We start from the raw sequence: 14,232 nt of genomic DNA, 5'->3' as shown, positions 1-14,232 counted from the left end.
GGATACAGGGGGTTTGTTTGCTTAGGCCTTTATTTCTGCCCCTTAAAAACAGTGCCCTTTCCCAGTCTCCAGATTCATCTAGGTCCAAAAAGCAGTCTGAAAAACTTGCCCAAAGAGGGAAACAACTGCTAGTGCTCAGGATTCCCCCTTGGTTTCCGACCAAAGAATGCTACAAGGCATTCCACAAGACAACTCTCCTTGTATCAGGCAACAACATTTGCAATTAAAAATCTATTAGAAATTGGGTGTAGTCCACACTTGCATTGTACTAACAATATTGTATATGCTGTCTTGCAGCTAAGTGAAGAAAAGGTAAACATTTAAACATATTGCTATTTTTGTCAACAACTGTTCTACCTAGATGGGTGTATAGTGCCCACTTCAGGCATGTGGGGTTCCAGAGCTATCAGCATTTTTCTGGCCATAAACATGGTGATACAGAAATTCAATAGGAAATCAATCTTCACAAATCTCTCTGAGACCTTTCATGTTACATTAGTTTTCAGAGTAAGGTTTTAAACGTGCTCAGTAACAAGTTACACAGTAGCTGTTGGGGAAACCATGGAGTAGTTAGCGGCATAGTTTTGAAACCTACATGCTTTTTGAATTAAGTGCATGATACCACCTTTTTTTCTTTCGTATCCTCTTCCAACCGTCAATAAACATTTTTATTTAGCAGAGTTATAGAGTATACTATATTGCGGTGTTTTTAAAATGAAAAGCAAAAAAAAAAAGCATTAATAAGATCTTGTCTAATATAATGAATATTCTAAAAAACATAATTTGGTGGTGTTTCTTAATAGCTAATGTTTTTTTAGAAATGTTTATTGGGCATGTTTCAATATTTTTCTCCTTTAGATTAAATGCTATAGTACGTTGCTTGTTCTTTGAAATAGCTGTTTCCAAATTTTCTAAGATTAACACAAGTGTTGATTATCAATTATCTTTTTTACTAGCATGTTCAACTAAACGTTTAGCATGACAGTTACTTTGCGAAAAATAATTTTATACTAAAATTTCAGTGGGTTCTTAAATGTGATATTTAAAGCACTACATTGCTTTTGGAAAATGTTATTTTCTGAAATGGTTCATAGTACTTAACTAGTTTGAGCACCCTAATAACCTAAATAATAAATCAACTTTTTTCCATAGCCTAACCGGCTGAAAGAATTGGGATTAACACCACGAATATCTGAGGAGAGAATACCACCAGAAAGACCAAGACCAGCATTTCAAACTCCTACACCTGGACCTACCTCCATATCTGCACCTCCTATCTCACCTGTGAATGAAGAGTTCCACAGAGGGTTGTCCACTACTCTTGGAGAAATGTTGGCTCCCAGGTGACTTTCTGTAGTGTTTTCTTTGCCATTGTCTGATGTTTGGGTACAGGTGACGTATCTAAGTCTGTGGCAAGGGTGGCTAACCCTCAAGCCAGGAACGTGATCTGCATCACCCCCAAAGTGGTTTCTCCCCCCATCCCCAAAGTTCCAATCAATTTTGGTGGCAGCTGCAAAAGGGGAAAAACATTAAGTAGACAAAGTGCTGGGCAGCAGCCCAGTGTTCTGATGGGAATGCAAATCACCTCCTGCCCAGTCATCAGATCAATCAAGCATCAGGTTTCTGAAAAGAGCAAAAAGTGCATTAAAAATACATGGTATTTTATGTCACTACCATTCCACAGGCATGGAATAGAGATGGTTGGTTTTTATTAGAGGCACCATCCAGTAGAAGCTCACAGTGTCATTTTCCATGCACTACTTCATATTGCAGTAGGCATGCTATGGGGAGGTGTCATTTTTCAAGCAGCTAAATATTTGGCTACAACTGGAAGCACTGAGTGAAATATATTTTAAATCTTCTGAAACAACTGTGTAACAGCTATAAATGCATAGCGCTATATAAGTATCATATACAAAGACACTGTGGGGTGGATATTTGGTCCTAAAGGTAAAGGGACCCCTGACCATTAGGTCCAGTCATGACCGACTCTGGGGTTGCGGCGCTCATCTCGTTTTATTGGCCGAGGGAGCCGGCGTAAAGCTTCCGGGTCATGTGGCCAGCGTGACTAAACCGCTTCTGGCGAACCAGAGCAGCACACGGAAACACCGTTTACCTTCCCGCCGAAGTGGTACCTATTTATAATAATAATAATAATAATAATTTATTATTTGTACCCCGCCCATCTGGCTGGGTTTCCCCAGCCACTCTGGGCGGCTTCCATAGAAACCAAAAATACACTAAAATATCACAGATTAAAAACTTCCCTGAACAGGGCTGCCTTAAGATGCCTTCTGAATGTCAGGTAGTTATTTATCGCTTTGACATCTGATGGGAGGGCGTTCCACAGGGCAGGCGCCACTACCGAGAAGGCCCTCTGCCTGGTTCCCTGTAGCTTTGCTTCTCGCAATGAGGGAACCGCCAGAAGGCCCTCGGCGCTGGACCTCAGCATCCGGGCAGAACGATGGGGGTGGAGACGCTCCTTCAGGTATACTGGGCCGAGGCCGTTTAGGGCTTTAAAGGTCAACACCAGCACTTTGAATTGTGCTCGGAAACGTACTGGGAGCCAATGTAGGTCTTTCAAGACCGGTGTTATATGGTCTCGGCGGCCGCCCCCAGTCACCAGTCTAGCTGCCGCATTCTGGATTAGTTGTAGTTTCCGAGTCACCTTCAAAGGTAGCCCCACGTAGAGCGCATTGCAGTAGTCCAAGCGGGAGATAACCAGAGCATGCACCACTCTGGCGAGACAGTCCGCGGGCAGGTAGGGTCTCAGCCTGCGTACCAGGTGGAGTTGGTAGACAGCTGCCCTGGACACAGAATTGACCTGCGCCTCCATGGACAGCTGTGAGTCCAAAATGACTCCCAGGCTGCGCACCTGGTCCTTCAGGGGCACAGTTACCCCATTCAGGACCAGGGAGTCCTCCACACCAGCCCGCCCCCTGTCCCCCAAAAACAGTACTTCTGTCTTGTCAGGATTCAACCTCAATCCATTAGCCGCCATCCATCCTCCAACTGCCTCCAGGCACTCACACAGGACCTTCACCGCCTTCACTGGTTCTGATTTGAAAGACAGGTAGAGCTGGGTATCATCTGCATATTGATGGACACCCAGTCCAAACCCCCTGATGATCTCTCCCAGTGGCTTCATATAGATGTTAAAAAGCATGGGGGAGAGGACGGAACCCTGAGGCACCCCGCAAGTGAGGGCCCAGGGGTCTGAACACTCATCCCCCACCACCACTTTCTGAACACGGCCCAGGAGGAAGGAGCGAAACCACTGCATAACAGTGCCCCCAGCTCCCAGCCCCTCTAGACGGTCCAGAAGGATGTTATGGTCGATTGTATCAAAGGCCGCTGAGAGATCCAGCAGAACCAGGAAACAACTCTCACCTTTGTCCCTAGCTCGCCGGAGATCATCAACCAGCGCGACCAAGGCAGTTTCAGTCCCATGATGAGGCCTGAATCCTGATTGGAAGGGATCCAAATGGTCCGCATCCTCCAGGCGTGCCTGGAGTTGTTCAGCAACCACGCGCTCAATCACCTTGCCCAAGAATGGAAGATTTGAGACTGGGCGATAGTTGGCCATACTGGCCGGGTCTAAAGATGGTTTTTTAAGAAGCGGTTTAATGACCGCTTCTTTCAGCGGATCTGGGAATGTTCCCTCACAGAGGGAAGCATTCACCACCCCGCAGAGCCCATCGCCCAGCCCTTCCCGGCTTGCTTTTATTAGCCAGGATGGGCAAGGATCAAGGAGACAGGTGGTTGGTTTCACGCGTCCAAGCAGCCTGTCCACATCCTCGGGGGTAACGGATTGAAATTGATTCCATGCAACTTGACCAGACAGAGCTCTAGCACTCTCCCGCCCCAGCCCTGCTCCCACGGTGGTGTCTAGCTCCTTCCGAATATGAGTGATTTTATCTGCAAAAAACTTTGCAAAATCGTTGCAGGAGATCTTGGGGTCTTTACAAGGCCCCGGTGGTAAAGGTGGTTCCGTTAAATTGCGAACCACCTGAAAGAGTCTCCTGCTACTATTTTCTGCAGATGCAATAGAGGCGGTGAAGAAAGTCTTCTTCGCCGTCGCTATCGCCACTTGGTAGGCTCGAAGTTGAGCTCTAACCTGTGTCCGGTCAGATTCGGAGTGAGTTTTTTGCCACCGACGCTCTAGCCGTCTCAGCGATTGTTTCATCGCCCTCAGCTCCGAAGAAAACCACGGGGCTGTCCGGGCTCCATGCAATCGGAGAGGGCGCTTCGGAGCCAGACAGTCGATAGCCCTGGTTAACTCCGCATTCCAGCGGGCCACCAGGGAATCAGCTGAAAGGCCATCAACATGGGATAAAGCATCCCCTACCACTCTCTGGAAACCATCTGGATCCATTAAGTGGCGGGGGCGGACCATCCGAATTGGTCCCACCTCCCTGCAGAGGGGAAGGGTCGCGGAGAAGTCCAGTTGCACCAGGAAGTGATCTGACCATGGCACTTCTTTTGTTTCACTTTTACTTAGTGTCAGATCACCCACGTCACTAGAGGTGAACACCAGGTCTAAGGCATGTCCATGACTATGAGTTGGGCCAAACTTATTCAGGGACAGCCCCATGGAGGCCATGCTTTCCACGAAGTCCCGAGCGGCCCCTTGTAAGGTCGTGTCGGTATGGATGTTAAAATCCCCTAGGACAACCAAACTAGGTGTCTCCAGGAGAAAATCCGCCACGACCTGAAGCAGCTCAGACAGGGAATCCTTGGTGCAGCGGGGAGGTCGGTACACCAAAAGGAATCCTGTACTGCCCCTATTGCCCAACTTCCAGAACATGCACTCAGAAAACTGGATCTTCCCAGTAGGACGCCTGGTGCAAGCTAGTGACTTCCTAAAAATCACTGCAACCCCCCCTCCCCGCCCACATGACCTGGGTTGCTGTGTGTAAGAGAAACCTGGTGGGCAAGCAGCGGCAAGGACAGGCCCATCTGCTTCCTCCAACCAGGTCTCCGTCACACATGCCAGGTCAAATCCTCCATCCACAATCAGGTCGTGGATGGCAGTGGTTTTATTCATCATTGACCTGGCATTACACAGCAACACCTTCAGGTCATGTAGGTTTCCCCTGTTGATTCCAGTATCCATCCGGTCAAGGCCAGACCCGGAGGCAGGGATAGTCTTCAGACAACGACTAAACCTGCCTCCTCGGTAATGACATGATCTGGTCTTAGCGTAACTCCGCCTCCTGCCCATGATCACCGAGATCGGATGTCCCAGTGCTTCCCCCCCTGTGGAACTTGTCCCAGCCATCGTGTTGGCTGGGGCCCCACTCCCAGGCAGCCCTGATCCCGCCCCTTAAAAACAAAACGCAAACTATACAGAACCAATAAAACAACAACAACAAAAAAGAACAGAACAATTATACTAAAATTAATCCCCAACCAAATATCCATCCCACCCACCCCCAACAAAGGAAAAAAGGAAAAAAAGAAATAAAAATTTAAATTGCCACCGACTGCTTGAGGACATTTTAAAGCACATTAACCACCTGGAACAGGGAAGCAATGGCAGAACACTTCCCACCCTTCCCAAAAAGTTTGTTCCAAAAAGGGCCTGGGCCACGCCCCCTGGGCCAGTTGGAAAAGGCCCTGGAAGGGAGCAGGCCCTGCAGTCCTCACCCAGCCGATGGTCCGAGGCTTCCCCGCAGCAGGAGTCCCTTTATAGCTGGGAGAGAGGGCCTGGGCCACGCCCCCTGGGCCAGTTGGAAAAGGCCCTGGAAGGGAGCAGGCCCTGCAGTCCTCACCCAGCCGATGGTCCGAGGCTTCCCCGCAGCAGGAGTCCCTTTATAGCTGGGAGAGAGGGCCTGGGCCACGCCCCCTGGGCCAGTTGGAAAAGGCCCTGAAAGGGAGCAGGCCCTGCAGTCCTCACCCAGCCGATGGTCCTCACCCAGCCGATGGTCCTCACCCAGCCGATGGTCCGAGGCCTCACTGCAGCAGGAGTCCCTTTATAGCTGGGAGAGAGGGCCTGGGCCACGCCCCCTGGGCCAGTTGGAAAAGGCCCTGGAATGGAGCAGGCCCTACAGTCCTCACCCAGCCGATGGTCCCCTACTTGCACTTTGATGTGCTTTTGAACTGCTAGGTTGGCAGGAGCAGGGACTGAGCAACAGGAGCTCAGCCCGTAGCGGGGATTCGAACTGCCGACCTTCTGATCGGCAAGTCCTAGGCTCTGTGGTTTAGCCCACAGCGCCACCCGCATCCTAGAAGCACATAAATCAGACATAAGTACGTTTTGCCTTGTGATAAGCCTAGGTATTCTGAAGCAGTGCACTTTACCAACCATCAAAAGGGGGCAGTGATTAGAACGAAGTTGGCATGTTACTATCAGTGAGAAGCATTAACTGACTCCTTAATTGCAGGGGGTCAGACTGCATTCCCCTTGGGACGCTTCCAACTTAAGATTCTATGATCAAGTGACAGAATTCCTGCATGGAAAAAATGGCCAGATATTTTTGTTCACACTTTGTCTTCTCTCATGGTGAGGCATGCTTCAAAAAGCCCCCTTTAAAACACGCTGTCATTTTGTTTGGATTTAGGATTGCACCGTTACCGCCTCCACCTCCACCACCAATTCTGATTGATAACTACAGAACTCCATATGACGATGCATACTTCTACTATGGTGCCAGGAACCCTTTGGACCCCAGCCTTGCATATTGTAAGTTGATTAACCAAGTGGTGTAGAACTATAGTAATACACTCTCTGGAGGTTATTGCCTCAGACGGCACTCACCAGCTCAGTTTCCTATTAGTAAGAATGATAGCCAGTCATATTAATCCATTAAATTCAGTTTTTAAAATAATAATAATCATGTTTATGTTTTAGCTGTTTACACTACCTTCATATTTTATGATATGGTGCTATAGAAATATTTCTATAAATAAATGCATCTTTACATTACTGGCTGGCCAAGCTTCTTGACATGCCAGCATTTTATGTTCTTCAGATAATAAAATAACATATTAAAATAACTGTCCAGACTGTAAAACACTAGATTTAAGTTTTGGATGTCTTGATTGTTTTAGATGGCCCAGGTGTAACAGGGATGCAGCCTTCATCTGCCCCTCCACCTGTAGATACTGTTAACAGACCTCCTCCTATGACTGCGTAAGTATCGATAAGATTAGTTTAGCATTGTTTGGCTCTTTATTTGGGAATGTGAGTTTTAAAAAGATGTTTTTATTGACAGATTTTCTATAAGTAACAAAAGTACATTCAGTGTCTCTGTTTTTATATTGTAGCATCCTTCATACAAATCAAGCACAATCAGCTTGAGACATTTTTTGTTGAAGACCGTGTGGGGTTGGGGGGGGGGAAGGGAAGAAAGTAGAGAGAGAGACATTTAGGAGAGGGGGAAGGTGAAGGAGACATTAAACTTTCATTTTTGCATATATGAGTGGAGCTTTTATGTCAGTGTCACTTGGACAGGTGTCTTATTTTTGTTGGCAGAACAAGAGGTCAAAGGGCCCAAGGTAGGGTTGGTGGCAGTTGATTGGTAGCAGTGTGTTTTATTTGTGGGAAATGGGTGTTGTTAGCCATATTGATTTTTATGTTGTCAGGAAAGATCGGTCATTGTCTTCTTGGCTTGTATATGCGATAAAGGGGGGACCACATAAGGATACAAGCATTCTCTTTGGTTTGTCCCATGATAGTTTCAGTTTGCTGGTTAGTTTTTTTAATAGGGCGGTTTCCCATACAGTTTGAGACCAGTTGTCCCTGGACACTCCCGATAGGCCCCTCCAGTGTCTGGTTAGAGGCACTGCTAGCTGCTGAGAGTAAGTGGCTTATAAGTTCTTTGCCATGTTAATGTGTGTTGTTGTCTTGGAATATATTTTGTAGGGCCTATTCTGGAGTTGCTCCTCTTACCTGTTTTGCTATTTGATTTTGAAATGGAATTGTGGAAAATTTGCCAGCTTTCTGAATGTAACTGCAAAACTGAAACTGCTTTTTAGATCATAAATTAACAGTGTAGTGAAAACCAATAAAGTATCACCTGAGAAAGACAGATTTCAATTAGTAACACGCTTAGGTTTTCTTTAAAAACACATTACGTTTTTACTCTTTTGAATGCAGAAGTAAAATCGGAACAAGAATTGCAAATGACAGGCCAAAAGGTCTGGGTATGTTTCCCGAAGAAAAACCAAAGACCTCAAAAGAGGCTACTTTAGCTTATCAGCAAGAATTACAACAACAGGTGAGAAGCTGAAATTTGTTTGGAAATTTGTTTGTAAGTGCTTAGACTTACATTGAATTCAATATTAATTTTTATCGTGTTAATGAGACATGTCACACCAAATTCTGATACTTTTTTGCAGATAAGGGAAAGAGAAGAACGTCGCAGGCAAGAGAAGGAAGAAAAGGAACGGTATGAGGCCAAATTAGAAGCTGAAATGAGAACGTACAATCCTTGGGGCAAAGGAGGTGGCGGCGCTCCTCTCAGAGATAAAAAAGGAAACCTCATAAGTATGTTTGAAATCAGGGGATTTTCTTTTTACTTTATCTATCTTTATGTCTATATTTATATTTGTTGAGAAACAAATGACACTTGGCAGGAGAGTAAAATGGATGTACTACAGCGAATTTACAGCATGGAAGAAATCAGCTCTGTTTATTTAGACAGTCAAACAGTAGTTTTGCTTCTTTTAGTGGGAGCTGCACTTACAAGGATGATATTTTTGGCAAAATGTAGCAAGAGGTGGCATTTGGAATAAAAGGAAGACGTATAATGGAGGAGAAAATACTGTAATACACTGAAGACAGGCTTATGAGTACAGAGTCTTCCTCCCACACAGAGCTTTTTAGAGTCATTCTTAAACATGTTTGCCAGTCTCATAATTGAGTCTGCTTCTTGTTTTATATTGATAAAGGATAAACATCTAATTATGGCTAGATTTTTTAAATCTTTAAAATACTGTGGCTCTCCTGCTAGTAGTTTGGAATTTTTATTGTTTTTATTAAATACATTTTAATCAGAATGGTAGTTGATATTTGCCAGCTGTAGCATAAATAATTTGCAAGTGAAGAGATGATAAATCTGGAGACAACTCTGTTAGGCAAACGGCAGAAAACCTCAATGCATCAATACATTAGAGTTCTGAGACCTTCCACTTATGGCTTAAACGTAGTGCTAACATCTTCTTTAATAATAATAATAATAATTAATAATAATAAATGGATCATGACAGATTGTTTTGGATTTTTAGTGAGCTTTTACATAAAGCACACACTACACAGCGCATGCAGCTCTTATCTTGGATTGTGGCCTTTGTATTTCCTCTTAACTGCAGCTCTGGAAAAACATTTCTTGGCTTGGAACTGTGTCATAAACATACCTCATGTTGGAATAAAATATTATACATGGCTGTTTCCCCCTTTTCTTCAGCTGACTTGAATATGATGCACAAGCAAAATGAAGATGCATATCATAATCCAGAGGCACGAGTATATGAAGATAAAAGGGCTATAGTATCTGTTGACCTAAGTTTGGCCTCCCCAAGACTTGAGAATACAGATGAATCTTCAAATAAAATAGCAGGTTTAAATAATACCATATTTTCAGTTGCGAATGTGTGTTGTGTCCCTGATGAATGACTGTACATTCTTCCTATGCTGTACTTTCCACTGAAGACAATCCTGTATGTTTCCTTGAATCCTCTTGAACGTGGTTTAGTTAGCAGTACTAGAAACTGTTTGTATGGTTGCACTGATAAATATTTTTGTATTCCTGTTCCCCATTGTGAAAGCACTCTGTGCATGCCCAAGGGGTTCTGTGCGCATTTACACGGTGTCCACCATCAAATGAAGAAAGAGAACCGGAAGCTCCCCAGTATGCATTATAATCACTGGGTCATGCGCAAATTATTCCCTATTAGTGTTGTCCCCTTCTCTCCTTCTCCTTTTGCATCTGAATACCAGTGTTCAAGTTCCAATATTCTGCAAGGAAGAAAAGAAGCAGCAGTCTTCAAAAAAAAAGTTTCATTCTTGACTTGGTTTTTAGTTAGTGACAATTAAGAAGGAGCTCTTTTAAAGAGGTAAAAAAATGCTCAAGAAAATACTATTTGGGAATAAGATAGTTAGAGCTTGATTATGTCCACCTATATATTGAGTACTTGCAACCCAATCATAATATACGGTACATTGTAGCTGCGATCCAGAAAGCTAGTGCTAAGTAGTCTGGTGTGCAGATATCTCCAATGCAATGCATGCAGTTTGATCGCCCATGGGTATTTTATATTTTTACTTACTAGTTGGTCACAATGAAAACTATTTTAAAACATGGGATTATACATCAGTGTTCACAAGCATGGAGCATGGCAAGGTATATAGTATGTTTAAATGCATTTTTTGGGTTAGAGAGAAGAAACATAACCTAATTGTTATATTTTCTTGTTTTGTCAACCACATGGAAGTGCTTGGAGGCGGATGCCAGGATTTTCAGTTTTGTAATAGAATTACTTTCTAAATTTACAAATGTATTTTTAAAGTAGAATTAAGGGGGAATTCAGAAATCAAATACTGAGATTACTCTTGCATGTGGGGTTATCAGATGCATTTTCCCCATGCAAATAGTTCTTTTTTAAAATATTAATAAACTGAAAAATATTGCAAACTTTTTTTTATAGCTTAAAACACCATGGACATAGTGCACAAATTCAGAGAATTCCCACAAGCTCAAAGGAACCAGTTTCCACCATTTCATTGCCTACACCTGTACAGAGATGTGTGCACAGACTGAGCAGAAGGCTCAGAAGGGGAATGGGAGATCTGCACACATGTCACATGTCCCCATGCCCTTTGCTTCATGCACATAGCCTGGTGCAAGTCATTTGTGCTTTGATAGAGAGTGCTTTAAGTATTCATTGACCTCCCATTCCCCCAGTGGCCTGTTCCACAGCCTGCATGTCCACATGTGTAGGCAAGGAGAATAGGGGAAAGAGTTTCTTTCAAGGATCTGGAAACTGCTGTACAGTGGTACCTTGGGTTACAAACGCTTCAGGATACAAACTCCACTAACCCGGAAGTAGTTGCTCTGGGTTGCGAACTTTGCCCCAGGATGAGAAAGGAAATTGCGCACCAGAGGCAAACGTGCAGCGGGAGGGCCTATTAGAGAAAGCACGCCTCAGGTTTAGAATGGTTTCGCATTAAGAATGGAACTCTGGAACGAATTAAGTTCGTAACCAGAGGTACCACTGTACATGATTTTAATTTACTCCCGGTGGACCAAATGCTGTTTCCTTTTTCTTTCATTTTTAAGCTCAGATAATTCAGGCGTTTTAGGTTTTGCTGTTCTCACGCTACAGCACTTGCTGACTGGCTATGTTGGGAGTTTCACATGTTGCGAAGGCAAGTTTCATTGGGTTAATGTCGCCAGCGTTATAGTATTCTTTAAAGCAAGATATCAAACATGAGTTTGAAATCTTCTGTGAGATAACAGGTTTAACAATGTTTGCAAACTGTATTTCTTTTTTAAAAATAGGTTTCACATATACACAAACATCCCCATTTGCTCGTGGTAACATTTTTGGTGAAACACCAACACCGGAGCAGCTTAGGCGGCAAGAATCGTACAAGAACTTTCTTCGTTTCCAGGTGAGTGTGTATATCAGTATTAAGTGAAATAGAATATTTTTCTAATTTAGCAAACCTGTATTAATGAAAATAAATTTTAAAGATTTTGCAAAGCGGTGCTGCTCATGGCTTTAAACACACACACACACACACACACACACACACACACACACACGAGTATTCTGTATGTTTATAATGAATCCATTATCCGAAAGCTGATTCTTTTATATAGCCAAACGAGCATCACTTGCACATACAAAGCCAGTATTGTCAGGCTTGGGGAAAACCCCAAATCTGCGAAACAAACCCAATTTTTAGAAGGAAATTTGAGTGTGGAGGCAGGGGTGGAGCAGGGGCTGGGCTTGAGCATGCTTTGTGCCCACCAACCTGAATGCCAAGAGGGGTAGAGAGGAAGTCCCCTTGCCCCTGGTATGTGTGGAAACAGAATAACATAGAAAAGGGCTTGGCTGTCAGGAACCTTGCATGGGAGAACTTCATACTGCAAAATTTAGTGTTGCAGTAGGAAGCAACACAAGCAAAACAATACTCCACTGAGTCTTTTTTTCACTAGAACAGTCTAACCTTTATAACCAAGGAAAACAGCTTGGAGTGGATGTTTTTACAGAAGGCTAAGCCTAAACCTTTTAAAACTAAGCTGACTCTAACTAGCTAGATCTGTGTTGTGTGGAACTGTGTGTGTGTGTGTGTATATATATATATATAGTGAAATTTCCTTTTTATCCCCTCTCCAAAACTAGAAATTTTAGTCTAGTTTACTATGTCCTCTCAAGCTTTTATTCTAGGATAGTGCTGAACACCAGGTTTCTACAGACATCCTACCCCTAGAATTTAGCTCCTGAGATAAGTTCTTACAGGATTTGGCTCCTAGCACATAGTCATCTTACTGTGCCCTTATTGGTCGGATAAGTTTTAAATAAGTGGATGTTACTTTCCTTCTCCCTGCATGTCTTCTTAACTTGCCTTGATGCTTTGTCGACTGGGGCCAAGACACTTTTTCAGCTGGGGCTCCCTGTGGCTTGAGAAGGTGGCATCCTGTATAGAAAGGGGGAGGTGCATAAGTCTGTCTGGTAGATGGTATCAAGGCAATCTGTGGTTATTAAATAAGACTCAAAGCAAAATATTGTAATGGATGGAAGACTTTCCTTTATCTGTGCGTGGGCAGAGATGGGTAGACTTCCACTTATAGCCATGATGCAGATCTTAAAATAGATGTTATAATCTCTGTAAAGGCTTGAATATTATTAGCTGCTCTTTCTGGCCGATAAATATTTGGTCTTTTCCTTCGTAGATTGAGGAGAAAAGAAAACGAGAAGAGGAAGAGCGTGAAAAACGAAGACTTGAAGAAGAAAGGGAAGAAAAAAGGCTAGCTGAGCAGAGGGCTAAAATACAGAGAGAATATGACGAGGAAATAGAGAGGAAACGAAGGAGAGAAGAAGAGGTGTGGTATCTGACTTCTATAGATGTGATAGGTTTCCTCCCTTAAAGAGAATCAGGTGCCCCTGGAATAGAGTAAATTCTTGTGAAATCTCATTAAAAAAAAAGACTCAGTGTAATAATCAGAATACTAAAAGATGTCAAGGAGAGAATTGCTGAAAGTAATCATCCTTCATTGTACACCAGATACTCACTTCTTCCTTCAGGACTTACTAGTTAACTAGTGACTGAGAGGATTATGTTTATTTGTTCATTATTATTCACCCCACAAATTATACTGAAATCTCACAAAGGGATTAAAGCAAGGCTTACTGATTTCAGTGGGGCACATTTCTAAGAAGGACATTCTGAGTGTTAAGCTCTTTTCAATTGTGCATGTTCTCTGTCTGTATACACCACCTGTATACATTCACTGCAGTGTTAGGGCAACTTTTGCAGATGCACCTCTAGTGCAGTCATGTGATTGCTTCTGATTTTTAGGTGAAAAAGAACTTTATAGTCTCTGTATTTTTCAAATTGCAGTCAAAGTTTGCAATTTGTTTTTTTGCTTTTTGCAACATCACATTTTTTTTATCTTCATAGCAAAGATTAAAAAATGAAGAACTGTATCGATTAGCTGAAGAAAGAAGAAAAGAGGGGGAGAGAAAAAGGGCGGAAGAGGAAGAAAGGCTGGATAAACAGCTCCAGCAGAATAGTGAAAATGAAAGACAGGTAATGGTTGGAGAAGAAAAGGTGATCATATTTCATAAATTCTTTCCTTGTTGGCTTGGAATTGAGGAGGGTAATTTTTTTCTCCTCCTTCCCCAGGTCTACAGTTCTCATAAAAATGGGTTCTAGGTGTGTGTGTGGAACCTCCAGAATGACTTTTTGAGGGGTGGAGGAGCTGTAGACTGAGGGGGAGAGGAAGAGTGAACTTCTGTATGAGCAAAAGTGCCTCCTAGTTGGGGAATCACAACAGCTTAATCAGTCCATAATACTATACACTCAACACGATACACCAAGAATATAAGATCATCACAGGCACAGCTTAGCATCCGGAGTACAGGTCTTCTGATCTATTGTACTACTTTTGCTGTGGGACAGTGAGGAGGTACTCGTCTGCGACTACTATTTACGTATGACCCCTGCCTCTACATATGGCCATGCGAAGAAGCCTTTCTTGCAACTGTTCCCACTTACAG

The 14,232-nt window shown here is 43.5% G+C and overlaps 1 protein-coding gene across 11 annotated transcripts in view; it reads left to right on the top strand.

Annotated features, from left to right (window-relative positions):
- Nucleotides 1-14,232, top strand: part of CSPP1 (centrosome and spindle pole associated protein 1) — a 58,243-nt gene that overhangs the window by 25,211 nt on the left and 18,800 nt on the right. For 7 of the 11 annotated variants that reach the window (XM_053395954.1, XM_053395959.1, XM_053395953.1 and 4 more), the window contains 10 exons: nucleotides 298-312; nucleotides 1,153-1,343; nucleotides 6,564-6,685; nucleotides 7,054-7,135; nucleotides 8,102-8,222; nucleotides 8,344-8,491; nucleotides 9,411-9,563; nucleotides 11,505-11,617; nucleotides 12,906-13,055; nucleotides 13,634-13,762. In XM_053395954.1, the coding sequence (XP_053251929.1) occupies nucleotides 298-312; nucleotides 1,153-1,343; nucleotides 6,564-6,685; nucleotides 7,054-7,135; nucleotides 8,102-8,222; nucleotides 8,344-8,491; nucleotides 9,411-9,563; nucleotides 11,505-11,617; nucleotides 12,906-13,055; nucleotides 13,634-13,762 (1,224 nt within the window). The remainder of the gene's footprint in view (nucleotides 1-297; nucleotides 313-1,152; nucleotides 1,344-6,563; nucleotides 6,686-7,053; nucleotides 7,136-8,101; nucleotides 8,223-8,343; nucleotides 8,492-9,410; nucleotides 9,564-11,504; nucleotides 11,618-12,905; nucleotides 13,056-13,633; nucleotides 13,763-14,232) is intronic. The other 4 variants (XM_053395960.1, XM_053395958.1, XM_053395963.1 and 1 more) reach the window with 2 other exon arrangements.

The sequence above is a fragment of the Podarcis raffonei genome, chromosome 7 (assembly GCF_027172205.1).
Source record: "Podarcis raffonei isolate rPodRaf1 chromosome 7, rPodRaf1.pri, whole genome shotgun sequence".
NCBI lineage: Eukaryota > Metazoa > Chordata > Lepidosauria > Squamata > Lacertidae > Podarcis > Podarcis raffonei.
This window is presented reverse-complemented; position numbering and strand designations above follow the sequence as displayed.